This window comes from Marmota flaviventris, chromosome 8 (assembly GCF_047511675.1).
Source record: "Marmota flaviventris isolate mMarFla1 chromosome 8, mMarFla1.hap1, whole genome shotgun sequence".
Classification (NCBI taxonomy): domain Eukaryota; kingdom Metazoa; phylum Chordata; class Mammalia; order Rodentia; family Sciuridae; genus Marmota; species Marmota flaviventris.
The window spans coordinates 110,200,265-110,221,630 of record NC_092505.1 but is presented as its reverse complement, the minus strand read 5'-3'; the positions used below and the strand labels follow the sequence as shown (position 1 = coordinate 110,221,630).

Below are 21,366 nucleotides of genomic sequence, written 5' to 3'. Positions count from 1 at the left end.
AACTCTGAAATTCTCTTCCAGGTAAACCAAGGGTCTTTTCAACGGGCCAGCTACTACATGCTTTTACATAGTAAGTGCTTTTGGCTCCCTGGCTCACACAGACTCTTTTAAAACCATTCATAGTTGAATTCTGTTGTAACTTAAAGCAGCCATTGAAAGAGGTAAATGAATGGGTGTGACTGTGTCCCCTTAAAATCTTACTTACCCAAACAGACTGTAGTTTGACAAGCCCTAAAATAAAACCAAGAAAACCTTTCAAAGTCATTGTTGTTTATACTTAGCCAGAGAAGCTGGAACCTCAATAAGAAAATTACTTTTCCTGCCAAAAGACATCAGATAAAATGTATTTCCAGTTACTGCGGTCCCCAGGTCAAGATGAGGATGTTCCAAGAGGGCACAGGAAACAAAGCTACAGCACTGAATGCAAACCAGCTGCTTTCCAGGGTAATGAGGTACATTCCTTCCACAAAAAATCAGAGCACCCACTGTCTTTGAGAATGCGGCTGATGAAGGTTTGATACCTGGAGCTAACTTTGAGCAATTACAGATTATCAACTGAGATATATCTGAAAATGCTAAAAAAAATTACTTCATTTAAAAGGAAGTGATACCTCGCATCCCTGGAATGAGACAGGAACAATGAGTAGGAATGTCCCCCAATAACCAAGAAGCAGGGTAACATGGACCATGCAAGACAAAGAGAAAGTTAAATCAGACCAGAGCCAAGAACTGTTCTCCCAGCTCTGAGAATTTTCACGAGCTCCCTAATAAGAAGAAATTAAAAAAAAATGAGAATCCCTTGCACATCATTTACAGTGATAGAAAGTAGTTCACAGTAGCATTCTATCCTTCAGATGCATTCTATCCTTTAGATACAGAGACATAGGGAGCATTTCTTTGAAACTTTGTGACTCCAATGCACCTTGTCAAAGTCAAGGGGCAGAGATCTCACCTGCAGTGCCTCATTACTAATTTAAAGCTCAGTCCTTCCATTTTTCCCAGAATGATTGCATCCCAAGCATTAAACATTTATTGTATTGGATCCCTTGGAAGAAAGGTAATTTTCAAAGACAGAACTGAAGGAAGAAGATAGCTCACAAAACTATTAGAGTACAAGATTCATAAGGGTGGGAACTGTAGTATTCTGTTTGCCATTAATGCACATTTCTGAAATTTAGGTACAAATTTATCCTATACATAATTATTGTATATAATTATGTATAGGATAAATGTATATTATTTATATTTTCAATCCATGGGATGGGTTCTGCCACTCCTAATCCATTCAATGGCTTCATAACAGATCTCTAAAAAAATTCTCCTCTAGATAATTGTCTTTAACATATGGCTAGTCGACATTAACTACTATAGTCAAGGTCTAGGTCTAGAGTAAGTAAAACAGACCACCAGCAACAGCCCTTCCACATTTACATGCATGCACACACACATGCGTACATACATACATGCCTCTGACTTTTTGTGTGTCTTTTCCATGAAATAGGCTAAAAATATGGAATTTCCACTTTGAGACCTTTGAAACAATCCCCATAAATGTCAAGGGCTATTTTGGCTTGACAATGAATTTATCACTTCACTATAGGTTATATTCACAAAGTTAATCTCTCTGACTCAGAGCCAAGTTAAATCATGGCCTTGTGGTAATTACACAGTATTAAGAAACTGTAGGTTTCTAATAAGATGTTGAAGGGTAATAAAATAAATTACAGCATTTGGGCTCTCTTATGCAAAGTGCCAGTCACTTCTTTGGCAGCAGAGCAAGAGTGCCTGTTATATGATCCAGATAGGTACACAGTTATACCTTCTTTACATAAAACTCTATATGATGTTATATATCATTGCATATACAACTGTATATTACTTATGTTTATTATATACTTGTATTTTATGTTATCTGTACATATGTAAACATGTAGATAATTGTACATATGTAGATAATTATCTCATGATAATTTATGAGATCTTTCATTGAATGTTGCGGGTAAGTTAGTATGAGTCTTAAATTGGACCAGTATTATAAAATGCTTTGACTGCATAGTGCTATATTTCTAGAAATAGACAAGTGTTGTACTTTCATGATTAGCTTCAAACTTTTATGTTTTATAATACATGAAGTATAAAATTATGTAAAGCTAAGCATAAAAGTTTTATAATGCATCATTGTTCTAATGCATATAAATCGTTATAATATATATAATACATTATAAAACATATACATTTATGTATTATATAAACATAATGCATTATAAATTATAAAGGTTGGTAAATCATTATAAATTAAAATTCTGGAAAATTAAACATTGCAAACATGCTTTGCAACAAAGCAGATGATAATCAGCATCCACTGGATGTATCTCTGAGGAGGCAGCACTAAGAAGAAACTATTAGGAAATGCATCTGTTGTAATTAAGAATGTAAAGCCCAACCACAGTTCTAAAATCTGGCTACACCACTTGACTAACTATGTGACTGGGGACAAATTAATTAGCCTTTTCTTTCCTCCGTTTCCTCACCTATGCAACAGGGGCACCTAATTATACTAGGATAAGCTAGGACGCCAGTAATAACCACCAATAAGGGCCACCGCCCAAGCTCAGTGGTAACATACCACATGTGATTCCCACTCATACAGAGCCTTCCCAGGTCCACACAGATTCTCAGGGTGGCCGAGATCCCTGAGCTGGCCAACACAGCAGGCTGCTTGACTCCTACCTGACAGGCACCCTACCCTGACAGGCACCCATGGGGTCAGAGCAGGGAAAGAGAAAGAGAAGACATGCAGACGCAGAGCACTGGCTCCTAAGCTCCACCTCCTATTAGATGACAGTTTTGATTATTGTGAAGTATACAGAAAGAAAATTAAGATAAGTTTAACCTGAACTTAAAAAAAAACATCATCCAATTCAGAACTAGAAAGCTCTCTAAAAATAAACCCCTTGTAATGCAGAAAAGGTCAGAGAAAATACAAGAATTTTTACCTTAGTTTCCCACCCAGCAAGGGCAGGCCTGAAGTCAAACTCTGCTATCTGTTCTAACTCCCTCCTGGCTGCAGTTCCGCGGCCAAACTTTGCAGGTGTGTTCAGCATTCTTGACTCTTCTGGAATATCGTGGAGACCAGAGCAGCATGGTAGTTAGGTGTCTACTCCAAATTTATATTTAAAAGAAAATCTAGAAATAATGGTAATAATGGAGAGGGTCTTCCAGATCAGAAATTATACTGCAGCCACTATTAACTAATTATATCTTATTTTAACTATTAACTAATTATATCTTAACAACATGATATTTATTATCCAAACCAATTGAAGATTCCAGATTAAATACCATCCTGAAGAAAGATAGTTTTGCTCTGACAAGAAGGAATAAGAATGGAAAGTGGCATGGAGATTTCTCAGAAAACTTGGAATGGAACCACCATTTGATCCAGCTATTCCACTTCTCAGTTTACACTCAAAGGACTTAAAATCAGCATATTACATGATGCAGCCACATCAATGTTTACAGCAGCTCAACTCACAATAGCTTAATTATGGAACCAAGGTTCCTTCCACAGATGAATGGATAAAAATAAATTATATATAATACACACACACAAAATCACACACACACACACACACACACATATATATATATATATATATATATATATATATATATATATATGTGATGGAGTATTACTCAGCCTTAAAGAATGAAATTATGGCATTTGCTGGTAAATGGATGGAGATAGAGAATATCAGGCTAAGCAAAATAAGCCAATGCCAAAAAACCAATGGCCGAATGTTTTCTCTGATATGTGAATGTTAATTCACAATAAGGGGGAAGCTAGAAAAGAATAGAGTTACTTTAGGTAGAGGGGAGTGAAGGGAGGGGAGGGGGTTTGGGGGTAGGAAGGACAGTAGAATGAATCAGACCTATTACCCTATGTGTATATGCAACTGTAGGACTGGTGTGATTCTACATCATATACAACCAGAAGAATGAGAAATTATACTCCATTATATATGATGTATCAAAGTGCACTCTACCGTCATGTATAACTAATTAAAACAAATAAAAATTTTTTTGAAAAAGGAATAAGATCTTCAAGAAGAAGTGACATGGCATGCGTCAGAACTCTGAAAGCATTCAAAATAAGGTCTGTTGATCATTGCGCTTTCTGAATCATTTTAAAATGATCATACCCCCGGCCCTGTCTTACTCACACAGCTCAGCAAGGTGTGTGCATTCCTAACAACAGGGAGAGCTAGACTGCTGAGCTAGATGTCACTTGTGGGTTTTGTTTCTATTTGTTGAGTGGAGAGGAAAACCAAACAATCAGTGAGCCAAGCTGAGTGAACTGCCTAGTGTCACTGAAGGGCGTGGCCAACAGTGACTAACACAGTCATTTTCCACTTGAACAGGTTCAGGTTCAAAAAGGAACTTCAGTTATTTTAAAAATGAAAGGAATGATTGCAGTTCTATCACCATTTCCATTCATTTAGATCATCGCCATACCAACGGAGCCCTCCAGCACTGAGCCCAGAAATGCAGCCATCGGATCACAGGCAGAGCCAAGGAGGCATGCCACTGTCAAGTACCCAGGTAATCAACACCCAGCCAGGATGACAGCTGTCAGTCACTTCTTGGCTACACTTTTCATCTTATAAAGTCGCCACCATTGTACCCCAGTGCCCCAAATACTCTACTTAAAATTTTTTGTGTGTAGTGACCTTCCTTCAGACCCTTTATAATGTCATCTGACCTTATGAACATCTAGAAATGTCATTGATTCAAATGACCGCTTGCTTACTTAATGACATTGGTAGAAAATGAAGCCTAAAGCGCATATAACTCTATCCCAAGTCCTCCAGAGTCTTGTTAATTGTAATGAGGGCCATGTGACATCCTGAAATACAATTTTATATATGGTTGGCACAAAATACCTATACATATTTATGGTGTACAGTATGATAACTTAATTTATGTGTACAATGTATGTGATCAGCATTTCTATCTTCTCAAATATTTATCATTTCTGTGTGTTGGGAACTTTTGGACTCTTCTACTTATTTTTAAATACACAAGAAATTCTTATAGACCATAATTACCCTACTATGCTACAGAGCGTGATAATTACTCCTATCTAACTGTATTTTGGTACCTTCCCATCCCTCCCTCCCTTCCTAGTCTCTAGTAACCACTATTCTACTCCTTAGATCAACTCTTTCAGTTTCCACAGAGTAGGACCTGAGGCATTTGTCTTTCTGTACAATATGTTTGTAAAGAGAAACCTGTTACATCCTACTCTCGTAAATGGTATGGATGATGTTCTTTCTTCTTCCAGTGGGTTATGGAGCAGGAAAGTGGAGATGAGATAAAAGGAGCCCTGTACCTACTGGAGCCCTGTACCTACTGGAGTCCTTTAGCCCTCTCAGAGGCGACATTTGTACTTCACATCCAGCCTGATCCAGTATCTGGACTAGTTTCATGTGTCAAAACCGAAGAGGAAGTCTTGGCAAGGGCACTGGTTTTGCTTCAAGTGAGGCAGGCTGAGAAGATACACATCATTTTGTTCACACAGAACTCCCCTCCCTTTTTTCCCTGCTTCTTTCCTGCTTGGAGCTGACTCCTCCTTCCTGCAGCTCAGAGGATCACAGGCTGATTGAAGAACACAAAGGTTCCGATGGGAGCCTGAGTACAGGCTGGCTCTGCTTGCTCATATTCATATTCTCTCTCTCTCTCTCTCTCTCTCTCTCTCTCTCTCTCTCCCCCCCATAAAAGCTGAAACCTACCTGACAGTCTCTCTGCTTCTGAATCCAGCTCTGGAACCAAATGCATCCTTTTATTGCTCTAAAAAGTGAATAGTTTGATTACATCCAGCTACGGGCTGCTTTCCTCCATAAGAAGGACCCCAAAGGACCTAGACATCATTGATTGTCAATCTACCTGAGGAGTTTTTGCTTTCTTGATGGAAATTTGGTTGTGGAAAGGAGTTTGGAGTTTGTCTGTCTTTAATTGGAATGTTGAAAAGTTGCTTATTGATGCCTGAAATGGAACTCAGTTTTTAGATATGGGTTAAGTCAGATCTAAAGAAGCCATGCCTGACTGTTTCCTGCAGGACTGAGGGACACCTAGAGGGAAACTTGGTAGGAGAAATGACATCCGATTGGCAACAACCATGCTTTATTTTGAGAAAATCATCAGACTCATTGAGAAGGGAAATTAAATATTGATCAAGGACAATGTCTTTCTTCCTCAGTAACTTACTAGCAAATGACTCTAGCCTGTGGAAAGAAAATCATAATTCTACGGACCTTTTAAATTCACCAGGAACTCTGAATATCTATCTTTTTTGCCTGACATTTTTGATGGCTCTTGCAGCCCTAGCGGGCAGCATTTTTTCACTGGTGACCCTGTTGGGAATGCGGAACAGAACAGTCGTGTCCATGCTCGTGGCTTCCTGGTCTGTGGATGATCTCCTGAGTGTCCTGTCAGTGACCATCTTCATGTTTTTGCAGTGGCCAAAAGAGCTCCCGGGCTACTTCCAGTCTCTGTGCACCACGTCCGCCTTGCTGTACTTATGCCAGGGCCTCTCCAGCAACTTGAAAGCGACTCTCCTGGTCTCCTACAACTTTTACACCATGCACCGGGCTGAGGGGAGCCCGGCGGCCTCCGGCAGACCTGGCCAGGTGCTCGGCGTGGCGCTCACGGTGTGGGCAGCCAGCCTGCTGCTCTCCGCGCTCCCGCTGTGCGGCTGGGGCGCCTTCGTGCGCACGCCCTGGGGCTGCCTGGCCGATTGCTCCAGCTCCTACGTGCTGCTGCTCTTCTCCGTGTACGCCTCGGCCTTCGGGCTCCTGGCGGGCCTCTCGGTCCCGCTCACTCACCAGTTGCTGTGTTCGGAAGAGCCGCCGAGACTCCATGCCAACTACCAGGAAATTTCCCGTGGGGCTTCCACTCCTGGGACCCCTTCTGCTGCGGGGAGAGAGCTTTCGTTGTCTCCTGAGGATGCTCCGGGCCCCGCTCTGCGCTGCGCTGGGGGATGTTCCCGGAGTCCGGACACTGCCTTTGGACCCGGTCCGCCGGCGGCCTCAGGGGCGGGAGCCTGCAGGCGTGAGAACCGGGGGACACCGTACGGCACCCGGAGCTTCACCAGGAGCGTTGCGCAGAAGCGCTTCGCTTTGATCTTAGCGCTGACAAAAGTCGTTCTCTGGCTGCCTTTAATGGTAAAAGTGCACTTGCTCCTAATGCGCGCGTATGGGCCAGGCAGTGTGAGTGCATGTTGAGGCCAGCGTCGCGGGTTTGGGGAGCCACCAAAAGATGCGCAGTGAAGTCCTTTTCCCAGAGAGGTGCCTCGCCAGGTTTTAGACACTCCCTGGAAGGAGGGCGGCTTCCCGCTGGGAGCAGTCCGCCACCGAACCTTTCCAGCCAAGCACTACTCTCCTTTCAAAACTGAGGGGCTTGAGGAGCACTTTCCGTAACGGGCGACTTAGTTTTTCTGTGTTATGATCAAATTCCCAGCAAAATTTGGAATATTCAGAACAGAAAGAAAGGTTTTTTCCGCCTTCTGTCGCCCCTTTCTCTGTGCTCCTTTCCTGCCAGGTGAGGACCGCGCCTAGGCCCAGCAGGGAGACCAAGGAGGAGCGCTTGTGCTGTAGAGCGACAAGAGAGGGGGCCAACCAGGCTTTTGTTCTGGCCTCCGGGTCGAGCCCGCGGGAGAAGTGTCAGTGTCGCCTTGCTCTGACAAGCGCTCCTGGGTGGAGATGAGGCTGGGGGGTGGGGGTGGGGGGGGGTGACAAAGATCATTCGGCGTGCCGGGTACAGGTCCCACAGATGCTGCCCGTTTGCCTGGGCAGCGACCGCGTGTTGTAGACTGTGCTTCCCTGGTGGAGATTTCAACAGGCAGCGAGCTCAGCATCCAAGAGCAGAATTCACCAAACCCTGGAGTCTGGCTCAGTAGGGTGTATCCCAAGAGCCCACCACCAAAGCCTAGCAAGGCAGCCCAGAAGCAGAACTTTCTCAACCAGGGAAGGAGGCTGGAGCGGGAGACTGGGGCCGTGGGCTTGCGGGAAAGGCTTGGGAAGTGAAATGGGATTGGAGTTAGGTCTGAAGTTCTCTCCCCTTTGCAGATCCACATGGTGGTCAAGCACGCGGTGGGGCTTCAGAGCCTTCCTTTTGAGACACTCGGCTTTCTACTAACCCTGCTGGCCACCACTGTAACCCCGGTGTTTGTCTTGTCCAAACGTTGGACCCACTTGCCTTGTGGCTGCATCATCAACTGCAGGCAGAGTGCTTACTCAGTGGCATCAGATGGCAAAAAAAGTAAGTCCCCTACAATGTGGCTGTTGGGAGCAATATTCATTCCCTCCGATGCAGAAAAGCGGCCCTTGAGAAAGTTGCCTAGTAGAGGATGAAGAGTCAAGGACAAATGTAAATGGCAAATAGAAAAACAATTATGTGAAACAATTCTCATCTCAGTGTTGGAGTAGCTTTTCAACCAGCAGGTTTTAAGCAACCATAGAAGTACTTGTGCAATGATGACTTTTCAAGGTAAAAAAGGAAGAGAGGACTCAAGGATGTCAACAAAGGCTCTTAGATGTTTTATCTAGGAAAGTTCTCAGTGGAAAATAAATCCCCTGCCAGGAGTATGTATCAGCAGCAACATTGCTGAGAATCCTGCATCTGGTAAGAGAGTATTAACACTCTGGAAAGAATCAAACACTGATTATGCTAGAGCCCACACTTAGTCATTGGAACAGTAAGAAACACATCTTTACTATTTTGCAGAGTCCCTGAAACAGTCCCCAAATGATTCTCTGCTATTAGCAACATAAACCTGCTCAGCCCCAACCAGGAAGCAAAACCCCTCAGTTCCAAGAAGGGAGGAAGGTGGCAGACTTTGTCATTGTGTATGCATATATGAATCTGGCTTTGCTACTGACTTTTTTAAAAAAAAAAATATGTCCCAAGGATAAGCATAGGGGATAGGCACAGGTAGGTTGGGGGTGGGAGGCAGATGTAAGGGTAAAGCTCTCTCCAGTGTAGTTGCTCCATATCATAAAACAGGAAAAACAGAAGAATGAGCTGCATATTTTGATCTGCCAGGAAGAAAAAAAAATGACATTATTTTGTCATTCCAGACAGAAGATACAATGTTCTGCCACTTAATAAATCTAAGTATACACTGAATAATGGTCCCATTAATTGTTCTTTTTCAGAATAGACAAGTGTGTTATTCTTCGATAGAAAATTAAGTTAAATAAATGCAGTTTGTATTACACTATTTTGGGGTTGTAGAAATTGGAAAATATCAAAGTATACTCTGAATCAATTCTACAACAGAGTTATTTTATAAATATCAGTCATGAGCTGGCCATTTATCAGGTATTGGTAACAGTTAGATATTTTTCAACAGACAAAAATGATTTTTCATTGTTAAGAATATCATAAAGTTTTATTGTTAACAGATGCCAAGTTCATTTTGTCTGTGAAATGACCATGGGACATATAATAATGATGTTCTTTTGGAGCTTAATATGCAGAGCAACAACAGAAAAAAATAATAATGAATTTTTATGCTTCACTTAAAAAAAACATAAAATAGGAACTCGTTTACAAGCCTGCTCTAACAGTGAATCAATCCTCTCAGTCTCACAACATTTACTATTGTGACAGAGACGAGAGTCCAGTGCTGGTGACAATGTGAAGCCTTGGTGAAGTGTTTGAGTGCAGGCTTTCTTAAGAAGTGGGGAGCCCCCATACCAGAGCCGAAAGTAAGACAATGACCTGTCACTGAAGTGACCTCCTCAATGTTCCATCCTGGGTACTGCTCAAGACAGAAAAGCCCACAGCCTGGTTAGCACAGTCAATGATCACATCACTATCGAATTTGAAATTAAAAACATGTCTTTCAGAGTAATATTTTCCTCTAAAATTGCCAGAATTTTATTTGCATTTATTTAAAAATTTCAAAGGAGGACTTGAAATATAAAAGCTTATTTTTTAAAAAAAAGGTGTTTTCAAACATAAAACATTGTGCCAAATGATAGTTTAGGATCTTTAGAGGATCCACTCCCTCTTAGGATTCAGGTTATGCCATAGGGAAATCTGATAACAAGAGTGTGTTTTCACTGTATGAAGAGCCAGCGTGAATTTTTCTATTGCTAAAGTGACACAATGACATTCTAAGCACCCAAAGGTGGCTCATCCCCAAGAAGGCCAGGGGTTTTATCAGCTGTATGACTTAATTCTTTAAAAGTTTCATGTTCAATTTTTCTCCTTAACAAACTAAGATCCCTTTTCTTTACATTCTTTTTCCGTGAAGGACACAGAAGCAAAGAAGGGAAAATAATTGTTCTGACTCACATTTCCTATAGGTTTACCTTTCAGATGTAAGCACATACAATTTGCCATTTCAGCTTCATGGAATGGTAATAAAGAGACGTGCAAAGCAGAGAAAAGATTGTCAGTACTGGGAATTAATTTACAGAAATAAGAATTAACTTTGGTTTCTGACAATCATCTAGCATTACTAGGATCTCCAAGCAAAAAGTGTTTTTAAGTGATTTTTTAACACAGAGATCTCAGATGGTCGACATAGGAGATGGATATAGCCTTGAGATTCCTTTTGTTTGCCTGACATATTTTCTTTCTGTATGTAAACAGCTAAAAATCATATACTTCATATAAAGAGCAGATATATTTGGCCTTTATTCTTTCACAAAATCAGAGTATCTGTTAAGGGATGTATTAACCTCAAAAATTATTCATTTTATAAACTGATAAATTACTTTAAAATTATAGTTGACAAAATGTGATTAAAAGAAAACAGACTAGAACTACTAAATGTTTTAGCCAAGGTTAGTGATCCTAGAAGCTCTTGCTTTGCAGAACAAATAAATTATATTTATTTTTTTAAAGCATGATATAAGGTTTCAGAAAATAATGGACTGTATTCTATTGGTCTTTAAGTTTCTTGAAGGCTACTAATCAATGAAAGACTTCTCACTACAGAAAAAGTTTTAAAAACAGCTCAATATTTTTTAAGCAGCATAAACACAAGATTCAGAAACTTTAATATCCTCAACCCAAATCAATCAATTTTAAAATATACATAAAGATACCAATTTTTAAAGATATCATTTCTATTAACATGTGTGCCATTCAGCTTGCCTCACAGAGTCAGGCTGTCCTGACAAATACCCTGCCACACACAGCTGGGTAGTTACCATGGGTCATTTCATTTATTCACTCTCTCAGCCACTTCCTTCCTACATGGAAGTCACTGCCTGTCCAGCAAGGCACGGATAAGTCATTCCTGGCCTGAGCTGATTTTGACTCAAAGACATGTTTTATTTTGAACCTATCTTTATACTATTTATTTGTTGTGGGCAGGGGGTGCCAGGAATTGAACCCAGGAGCACTTAACCACTGAGCCACATCCCCAGCCCTTTATTTATTTATTTATTTGTTTGTTTATTTATTTATTTATTTATTTATTTAGAGGCAGAGTCACTAAGGGCCTTATTAAGTTGCTGAGGCCAGCTTTGAAGTCAGGATCCTCCTGTCTCAGCCTCTGAGCCACTGGAATTACAGGCTTGTGCCACCACACCTGACTCTTGATACTTATTTTTAACCAATTTTAATTATGGGCCAAAATTTTAAGATCAAACTCAATGCTTCAGCTTCATTTTTTAAAAATCAAGATTCATTTTTTAAAAATCAGCTTCATTTTTTAAAAATCAAGATTTCATTTTTTAAAAATCAAGATTGCAGGGCTGGGGATGTGGCTCAAGTGGTAGCGCGCTCACTTGGCATGCGTGCGGCCCGGGTTCGATCCTCAGCACCACATACAAACAAAGATGTTGTGTCTGCCGAAAACTAAAAAATAAATATTAAAAATTCAAAAAAAAAAATCAAGATTGTACAGTCCACCCCGGCCCCCTTAGTGGCTTCACTGGAAGGGACCAAGATGGAAGGTCATTCCCCCGCTTGCTGAATACACAGGCCCCTGTCAGTTATTACTGTTGCCTGACTGGCCCCTTAGTCTTGGGGACTTTCTGCCATTTGTTATTAATAATGTTAAAGAGATGTAGTCTTTGTCCTCAAGGAACTTAGGGATGTTCAGGTTTGACTCTGATACTAACATCTCCTTCAATACTGTTTTGATTATTAAGTGCTTTGATTTCTAACATATTTTTCTAGCCTTCCTCAAACACTGTCAGCTCTGTGATGTCATTATATTTTGTTATGTCCATTGGTGACCTCACTCAGATTTTACCTTTAGCGTTAAGGAAAGTCAGTAATAAAACAAAATAAAACAGAAAAAAAGTTTTCGTGGGTTACACTTTATAAATAAAGTTCTTCCTCCGACCTACAAATAGCATGTCCGGGTCATTTTGCTTAGGCTAACATATTTTCCTCATGGGTCTGATTGGCAGTAGAGAAATTTTTTCCTATGTAGGATAATTACTTCAATTCTGGAATCAGCATCAAAGTCAAATCTTTTTAACAGATAAATCATCTTAGCTGGATTTCCTCTATGAGCCTCAGTTTTCTCAACTGTAAAGCAGGACCAATAAAACTTTTTGTCATGCAGGGCTGCTGGTGTGCCAAATGATGTGGTCTACATGAACAGCTTGGCCCTGGAAGGTTCCGCCACATTGTAGTCTCTCTGGCAGTCCAGCTGCTCCTCAGAGCCTGCCTGGGACTATCTCATCATGTCCTGGCTCAAGTCAGAGTCTCCATTAACATATTCTACAATGCCTTCAAAATATTGCTCATTTTTACGTAGTTCAAAATTATGACAGCTAATAAGCTATCTAGTCAGACATCAGTTTTATCAAGTATTAATCAAGAAGTTAGCATTTTATGACATTTTTGTTTTCTTAATGTTCCTGAATTACCAATTTGTCACTCCATACCTTTTTTTTTTTTTTTTTTTTGGAGAGAAGGAAGCCCATCAATAATTAAATAATCTTTTCAGTTCCCCTCACCTTTGATGTTCTTAAAGTAGGTCTAAAATCCTAATTTAATTTTCCTGGACTAGATTAATAGGAATCCTAAGGAGAAACACAAATGAGGCAGTGTATAAAATATGATCATCTGTTTCTGTTTTTCCATTTTCTCTGAATAGAATTTTTTATTTGTTTGTGTTCTGGCTCAAATGACAATGAATTATACTGATAAATTCTATTTTTCAGTCAGCAAAATTGGCTTCTAAATCTCTGGTTCTGGGAACATTTCAGTAATAGAATCAGCATGTGAATGACACTGGAGTGTATTAGAAAGTGAATCAAATATTTCATATGACTCCCATAGAAACTTTATAGCTTTTCATAACTTTTGCCACCAAAGATAGCAATATGTCGGACTATAAAACACAGAACTATCAAAGTAGAAAATTTCTTTGAAACAAGCAATGTTTTCAAAGATGACAACTAAAGTATTAAATTGCATTTTGTCTACCACTTGGCTAAAACTTTTTCTTAAAATATATTACCTAATATTGAATGGCATTCACACACAAACATTTTATCACTTTCTGCCACAGTCTTGTTATTCTACTAAGATTTTGCATCGTACTCACTAACAGCATTATGTCTAAAATTCTAGAATATTTTACCTTATTTAAATCATTATTTAGATTTTCTACATTCCTGCTAATTAATCAGCTCTGTACATACTGTTAAATGCTTCAGGTCACAGAGATATACATCCATTCACTTTTTTAGCCAACTATTCCAAACTGATTTGTATAAGAAATGTACTCGCTATTTTAAAAAAGTTTAAAAGCCGCATGGCAGCATGGTATAATTTTTAATACAGGCATTCATAGTCACACAAATGTCAGAAGTGTTATACAGCAAAAGTTTTAAAGCAATTATATCTGTTTGTGGCATTCTTAACTGAATAACATGTAATCTTAATGTTACTTGATAATTAACACAATATGTTATATTCCAAAATAAATGAATTTCAGAATTGATGGACCAAAAATCTAAAACTGAATCTATTTGAGAGATTCCTAATTTATGGCTAAATTTTTGCTATGTGGATTATCCTAAAGAATAAAGGAGTTCTTCAGATTGTATGTAATTCAAGCCCCTTCATGTGCAATGGAGGAAAATTAGACCAGAGATAAGACGGCTGCATTTTGTAAGGAATAATTGTTTCACATAATTGACAAGAAGTAACTGAAAATAGTCAGTTAGATAGCAATCTTGTTGAAAGCACTTCCTATTGTTACTCACCATGTACACCCAAGGGTTGTTTATATCCACCTAACTGTGGGATTTTTTTTCTCATTTTCACCTAGCCAAGAGGAGAGGCTTTGAATTCAATCTGTCATTCCAACAAAGCTATGGGATCTATAAGCTAGCACGTGGGGATTACTATGACGATGATGAAAATTCCACATCCTGTCACCACCTGATGAACCCTGAGTGCGCGACTGTGCTAGACTCTCAGAGAGACAACCCCAGGATCTTCAATGCCATCAAAGTGCAGATCAGCACCACACCCTCTCTGGACAGCGACAGAGTCAGCAGTTTGGAGAAATGCAGCAGTGCTGACCTTGCAGAGGCCCAGGGAGGTTCTGACCAAGGAAAGGGGGCATTTTCTGAGAGATCAGGAGGTGGTGTTGACAATGAAGAAACCACCTTCTCTGAAGGCCCAGAAAGAAGACTTTCTCATGAAGAGAATCAGAAGCCAGACCTCTCAGACTGGGAGTGGTGCAGAAGCAAATCAGAGAGGACTCCTCGCCAGGTACAGTAGATGTTCTTCCTGAGGTGTTAAAAGAGAAACCGAATACAAGAGATGTGAAAATCATTAGATCTGCTTTCATTCAATCAGTCTTTAATTTTTTTAAGTTAGTTTTACATTTTCATTCAAAATCTATACCTTTGGAATAAACAGAGTTCAAGGTGCTTCCAGAAGGGTGAAGCATTTTACCTTAACCCCAAGTGATCTGCTTAAATTCAGACTAGACTCTCAGAACTCATGCTTCTGAGTTAATTAGTTAAATTAGTTAACTTGTAGGGTTTATTTTTCTCTTCTCCATCCCAAAGCTGCCTCACAAATCCCAGGAGAGGTTTTCTTTTTTCTCTGAAGGAAAATATTTATGCAACTAGTAATATGGAGGCTTGTCCTTACTGATCTGAGTAATAACATAGCTTGCCTCTAAGTCTTGCAAAAACTAGTCTATCCAGTACCCAGCATGAACAAAATGATTTATTCCAGAACATTCTTCTGAGCCATTGTAAGCCTTGCCAAGTGTCTACTTGCACTGAGTCTCCATAATCAAAAATATAATTACAGAAATATTCTGCTAGGAATAACACATTCATTGATCTAAATTGTGACCACATCTCATTGACTATGAATACGAGCAGGATGATCTAAGATTTCCTTTTCTCCTGCAGTGTAAGCAGAACTGTTATTGTTCTAATATCACTATTTAAGAAGTCAGTGGAATAGTAAAACAAACTACACAAAACACATTATTAGAAAAGATGATCATGCACACTGTTTAGCCAGTAGGAATCTCAGAAGAAATCAGTAAATATTTGTCATAAATTGAAATATATATTGGAAAATGGTAGTCAAAGAATACAGTGCTCCATACAGTCCCTCAACTCAGAGGGGATTCCTACATTCTCATCATTAATTTGTTCCTGAAGAATCTAAACCTGCTGGTTTTCTAGCACTTAAAAATTAAGTGATATTCATGATGAAGTGTGTGTGTGTGTGTGTGTGTTCCAATAATTTGCAGCTACCTTGTGAGCTGTTCCCCTATAACCATTCTCATGCAGACCCCTTAGAGGTTACAGCACTCATGGATCTTGCTCATACTTTTTTTTCCTGCTTATTTTATCACACATGTTTGTACTTCTAGCACAATACAGTGTTTAGATTTTCTAAGTTTTAGCCTTCTAAAGGTGATAGTATACTATATACAGTCTGCTGGGACTTTTTTTTCAGTTGACATTACTTTAAACAACTCAATTTATATTTTTTCAGAACACTGGGGTTTAGACAGGCACCTGTGATTCCAGTGACTCGGGTGGCTGAGGCAGAAGTATCCCAAGTTTGAGGCCAGTATTAGCAACTTATTGAGGCCCTGTATCAAAATACAAAAAGGGCTGAGGATGTAGTTCAGTGGTAAACTGCTCCAGGATTCAATCTCTCATACCAAAACAAACAAAATTTAAAAATTGGAAATTATCATGTCAAAGATCACAATACATAATCCTCATTTTAAAATCTTATTTATAGTTTGGAAATTATAAACAATCAACTATACCTAGAAAAATGTGAAACAGTCAAATCCTGTTTACGTGAAAGTATATTGTTCTATGAGAATAATGAAGTACAACTCGCCCCAAACCCTCTTTAAATCAAAATATAAAATGATGTGTGGAAATAGAAAACTTTGCTCAATATATATAATCTTACAACTTTAATGATTTGTTTACTAAATAATTAATATTTTAACATCAGTGATAAACAAGAAATTTATCCAAAAATGGTGCCTATAGGAAAAAAAATGACTAGTGGTAAATAGATAATGCAATATCCAAAAAATAAAAAAAAAAATCTCTGTAGAAGTCTTGATGAAGTTAGATGGAATATTATCATAGATTTTACAATAGTAAGAAATCCTTAAACTACAAGCTCATGGATGACTCCCTTATCAAAATTGCCTATGATCTTTAAGGTTAGCATTAAATCAAATTATAAAATGTTTAAAAATTTTATAAATTTTACCAAACATTTTCAAAACTTATGAGAACTTTTCCTAAGGATGAAAAAAAAAAGGAAAAGAAAACTTAACTCTTACATAATTTTGAGCAGCAGATCTCAGGTGAGAGAGAGTACATGGTGAGTCAGCACTTTCATTTTTAGCTTTTCTTCCAAGTGGCTTCTTTGCTCTGAAAACAACATACATAGTACAGGGAATGATAGATCAAGCTTTAGCAGGCACTGCATTTACTCTATGAAAAAACACTACCTATTGATTTTCTGTATTTGTAACTTTCAAATATTTAGGCTCAAATTTTCAGCTTGTATCTAATGTTACTACAATGAATAGTGTATTTGATTTTAAATGTATTTCATGAGCTTTATTTTTGCAATATACTTTGCTTAATTTTTATGTTAGTAAGTAAATTCTCAGCAAATCTTGTTGGAACTCATAGTAGAAGTGAGAATATCAGGTGAAAGTTACTGTATAAAACTGATAGTAGTAGAATGGCCTTCATGGATTTAAATATGATCCAATATGAGGGTGTCTGTAAGATTGAAATTCAGTATTAAACCTGGCACACAATTGGCTTCTTTTTGGCCTTCTAGTAGGTATAATCAGAAGTGGTTCACCACTAAAATGTTCAGGAAGAATAGTCAGGTTGCCCCATCCTTCTGTGAGAAAGTTTTAATGTGGGGTGAGGGTGTGGCTCAGAGGTAGAACACTTGCCTACCATGTTCAAGGCCCTGAAAATCTAATCTTTAGGTGGCAGTTATATTATGCCACCTAAAGCAGTTATGCCACCTAAAGCTGTTTTTAATCCTACCATCACAGTATCTGAGAGACGAAAGGTCACCAGGAGGGTTAAAAAGCAGATTCTGAAGCAGTCCTCAAGTGAGACAGGATGTGTCAATAAATGATGGGCTTTGAATTCACCACAAAAATTTTAATTCAGCCAATTAAAGCCAATAAAAACAAATATGAAAGCCACCTGAAAATCAAGGAAAATTTTATTTTTATTTTAGGGGAAATGTTTTAACTATCTAAAAACATTTTTACAAGGCGAAGCTAAGCTTTCTCATTTGCTAGTAGAGTTCAGTGCCAGCTTCAGGTTCTGAGATCTTTTAAAAGTATCATTATTTTGTGAACTAATTTTCATAGGAAACTAGAGAGAGACCCAAAGTCAGCTGGACTGTCTGAGTTCTTTAGACCAGAGCCTCTCAAGTTTTAATGTGCATGCAGGTCAGATGGAGATCCTAGGAAAAATGTAGATTGTGATCCAGTAAGTATAGATTAGGCCCAAGATCCAGAGTGCTAGAAAACATCCAGAGGATTCCTGTGCAAAGTTGTGCTTCCACCCAAGACCAGTGTCATCAAAATTCCCAAGCTGGTTCACACAGGAAAATTTAAGGAGCACTGTGTTATATTCTGATCCCTGGAGAATGGATGTCAGTTTAAAGAGAAGGACAAAATTAATTCTTTCCATTTCATATATGACGATAAAATAAGACCAAAAAAAAATCCCAGTGGATAGTTCTTTTTCCTCCCCCTTATAAAAGTACTTCCTCTCTTTTCACTTTTAAAAGAAAACTACTAATAAAATGAATCAGGCATAGGATGTTAGTGTTTCCTGTGACATTATTACATTAATAATTACCAGTGCTTGAAATTGTCTCTGAGTGATTATTGACATTATTTCAACTGAAATGGTCACAGAAAAGTTCTCTTATCACCTCCCATTTGTAGTTTCTACCAAGTCATCCTAACACAAGTGATGATCCGGAGTATAGACGTGTTATTCTTAGCTACCTCTACTCATCTGAAGTGCTTAGTTCATTACTCACTATCTAGAGAAGTAAAAAATTGTCGTGCTGCTTTCTTTCAAAACATTAATAATTTTTATTATTTTCACTTTTATTGGGGAAATTTTAGAAATCATTGATAAGCAAAGAGAAAATCACTTTCTTCCACTGCACAGACTTAACCACTGTTTATATTTTGTCCTATAAAACATGAGGCTGTTTCCTATACATGTATTTTAACTTTGACAAAAATGGGACCATACTGCAAATACTATTTTGGAATGTTAGCCTTAACAGGTGTGTCCTATCTACACTCAGTAGTTTAATTTTCACCTCATTTAAATTGTTGAAATCCCATTTAAAAAAATATTTTTTAGTTGTTGATGGACCCTTATTTTAATCATTTATTTGTATGCAGTGCTAAGAATGGAACCCAGCGTCTCATATACGAGGCAAGTGCTCTACCACTGAGCCACAACCCCGGCCCTGTTGAAATGCTTTGTGTCATTATCTTGTATAAGACTGAACACTCGTCAATAAATGTGTATTTGTTCTCAAGTATGTAACGTCTTGGAAGTGAAAACTAAGATAATTTTATTCTGAACTATTTCATAATGCATGTTGTGATCCTCAGATTGTGTACCATTGGCTGTGATGAGCTAGCAGCTCACTTTCTATAGTCAAGGGATTAGCACTGGATCAAAGCTCATATAGAACCCTCTATTTGCCCTTATAAACCAAGAATTCTGTTAATGTTCTTGAAGAAATCTCATGGCTTAAGGAGAACTTAAAGGCTAACAAACCACCGGGCTATGCCTTGAATTTCTTCTACAACTCTCTATTGATTGGTTACCTCCTATTTGAACTCAAGTGACAGGGAACTTGCTATATTTTTAAATACTTTTACTGTGAACTAATTTCAGACTCAACAAAAAAGTTGCAAAAAATAGTACAAAAAGTTCCAACATATTCATCATCTAGTTTCCACTAATTGTTAGTTAATTGTTAATTTGTTACAAAATAACAACGCAATTATCAGAAAATTAACTACAGGCTTTATTTCAGTTTTGCCATTGTCCTGCTGATGTCTCTTTCTGGCCCAGGATCTAATCCCTCATCACATATCCTTATGTTCTTATGGCTCCTTGTTCTCCCCAGCCTATAAGAGCTCCCCAGTCTGTCTGTCATGCATGGCTTTGATGCTCTGGAGGACCACTGGCCAGTTTGTTTTGTTGGTCAGTTTTAGGATCATTCATCAATTTGTGACTGTTATTTGTTTTCTATTGATCAAATTGAGTTTGTGCATTTTGGGTAAGAATAACATAAATATGTTAGCCTTAACTGGTGCGTCCTATCAAGAAGTACATGATGCTGGTATGTCTTACAATGATTCCATAAGCTTTGATCACTGTATAAAGGTGGTGTCTGCCAGATTCCTCCATGTTATTTTTTTTCCTTTTAAATTTATAAATCTCTTGTGGGGAAATATTTTGATAAGGTGCAAATATTGTTTCATATCATACTCTTGCCTACTAACTTTTGCCCATTTATTGATGAATCTTTCCTGCAACAATTATGAGAGTAATTTCCTATTTCTATCATTTCTTCTGTGCTGATTGTTAGAATTCTACTGTAAGGGAAAGCTGTCTTTTCTTCTTCTCTTAGTTATTTGTCAGTATGTACCCACAGGCATTTGTTCTAATCTATAAGATGTAAGTCATGCTGTTACTATTCTTAAACATTACTACATCATTCTAGATGTAGAATGTTTTCCTACATCTAGCCACAGGGAAGTCTTTCATGTTGGTTTCTAATGGCCTTCAGCAAGCCATTATCATCTTTTGACCATTTCTTTACTTGCTGGCAGGTAAGAAAAGCCACATCTTGTATTTTCCTTAACCCAGACCTAGAATTAACCACGTCTCCAGGGATCTCTTTTGTTGGGAGATTATGTTGAGAAACCAAGGTCTGGATTGCAGGTGTGCTCACTGTCCCTGAAGTCTCTTGCTTCCAGAGCCTGTCATTGCACAGTGCTGGGTTCACCTAAATATTTCCTTTTTCTTATTTTTGACTTCTTATTCTGATTCTTAGAAAACTCTTACTTACCTGCATAATTCTGGCAAACACAAAAAGTAGTTCTAGAATAGCTAACCCACACCCCTGGAGAAAATATTAACTAGAGAATTATAGTTGTGTATACTTCTTTTTATCTTTCATAGCTTATAGCCAAAACATTATCTTCCAAAGTTATTTAGGTCAGTTGTTTTCTACTCCATTCCCTTCGTTTTGAATAACATTTTCTGTTCCCCTTACAAATACATGTGTATCCTTCTTACACATAGACATGTTTTTGCAGCTTGCTTTTTCCACTTAACAATATATCCAAGAAATCACTCCACACCAGTTCAGAGACCTTCCCCACTATTCTTTATAGCGATAAAATAATCCAAAGTGATATGATGCAATCCATTCAACCACTCTCTTTAGGTTGCTTGCAATATTTTGCAATTAAAAAAAGTATCACAATGACTATCTTTGTGCATAAGTATTTTCACACTGTTGGAAGCTAACCTTCAGGATAATTCTTATAATTAAGATTTCTGGGTTGAAGAGTAAGTTCAGTTTTGTTAGGAATTGCCAGATTCCCTTCCAGGAAGGTCATGCCAGTTTGTATTCCCCCCAGCAATTTGTGATGAGGTCCTTAACCCTCATCTGTGTAACACAATAATACTGTCATACTTTCTAATTTATCTATTTTGACAGGAGAGAAATGACAGCTCAGGGTTGTTTTAAATTTCACTTATAAATTTGAAATGTTTTTAT

At 38.4% G+C, this 21,366-nt stretch overlaps 1 protein-coding gene across 1 annotated transcript in view; it reads left to right on the top strand.

The window, feature by feature from the left end:
• Positions 1 to 6,242: 6,242 nt before the first annotated feature.
• Gpr149 (G protein-coupled receptor 149) overlaps positions 6,243 to 21,366 on the top strand; it is a 67,301-nt gene continuing 52,177 nt past the window's right edge. Inside the window, exons 1-3 of the mRNA XM_027933601.2 lie at positions 6,243 to 7,223; positions 8,127 to 8,319; positions 14,315 to 14,763. Of these exons, the coding sequence (XP_027789402.2) occupies positions 6,243 to 7,223; positions 8,127 to 8,319; positions 14,315 to 14,763 (1,623 nt within the window). The remainder of the gene's footprint in view (positions 7,224 to 8,126; positions 8,320 to 14,314; positions 14,764 to 21,366) is intronic.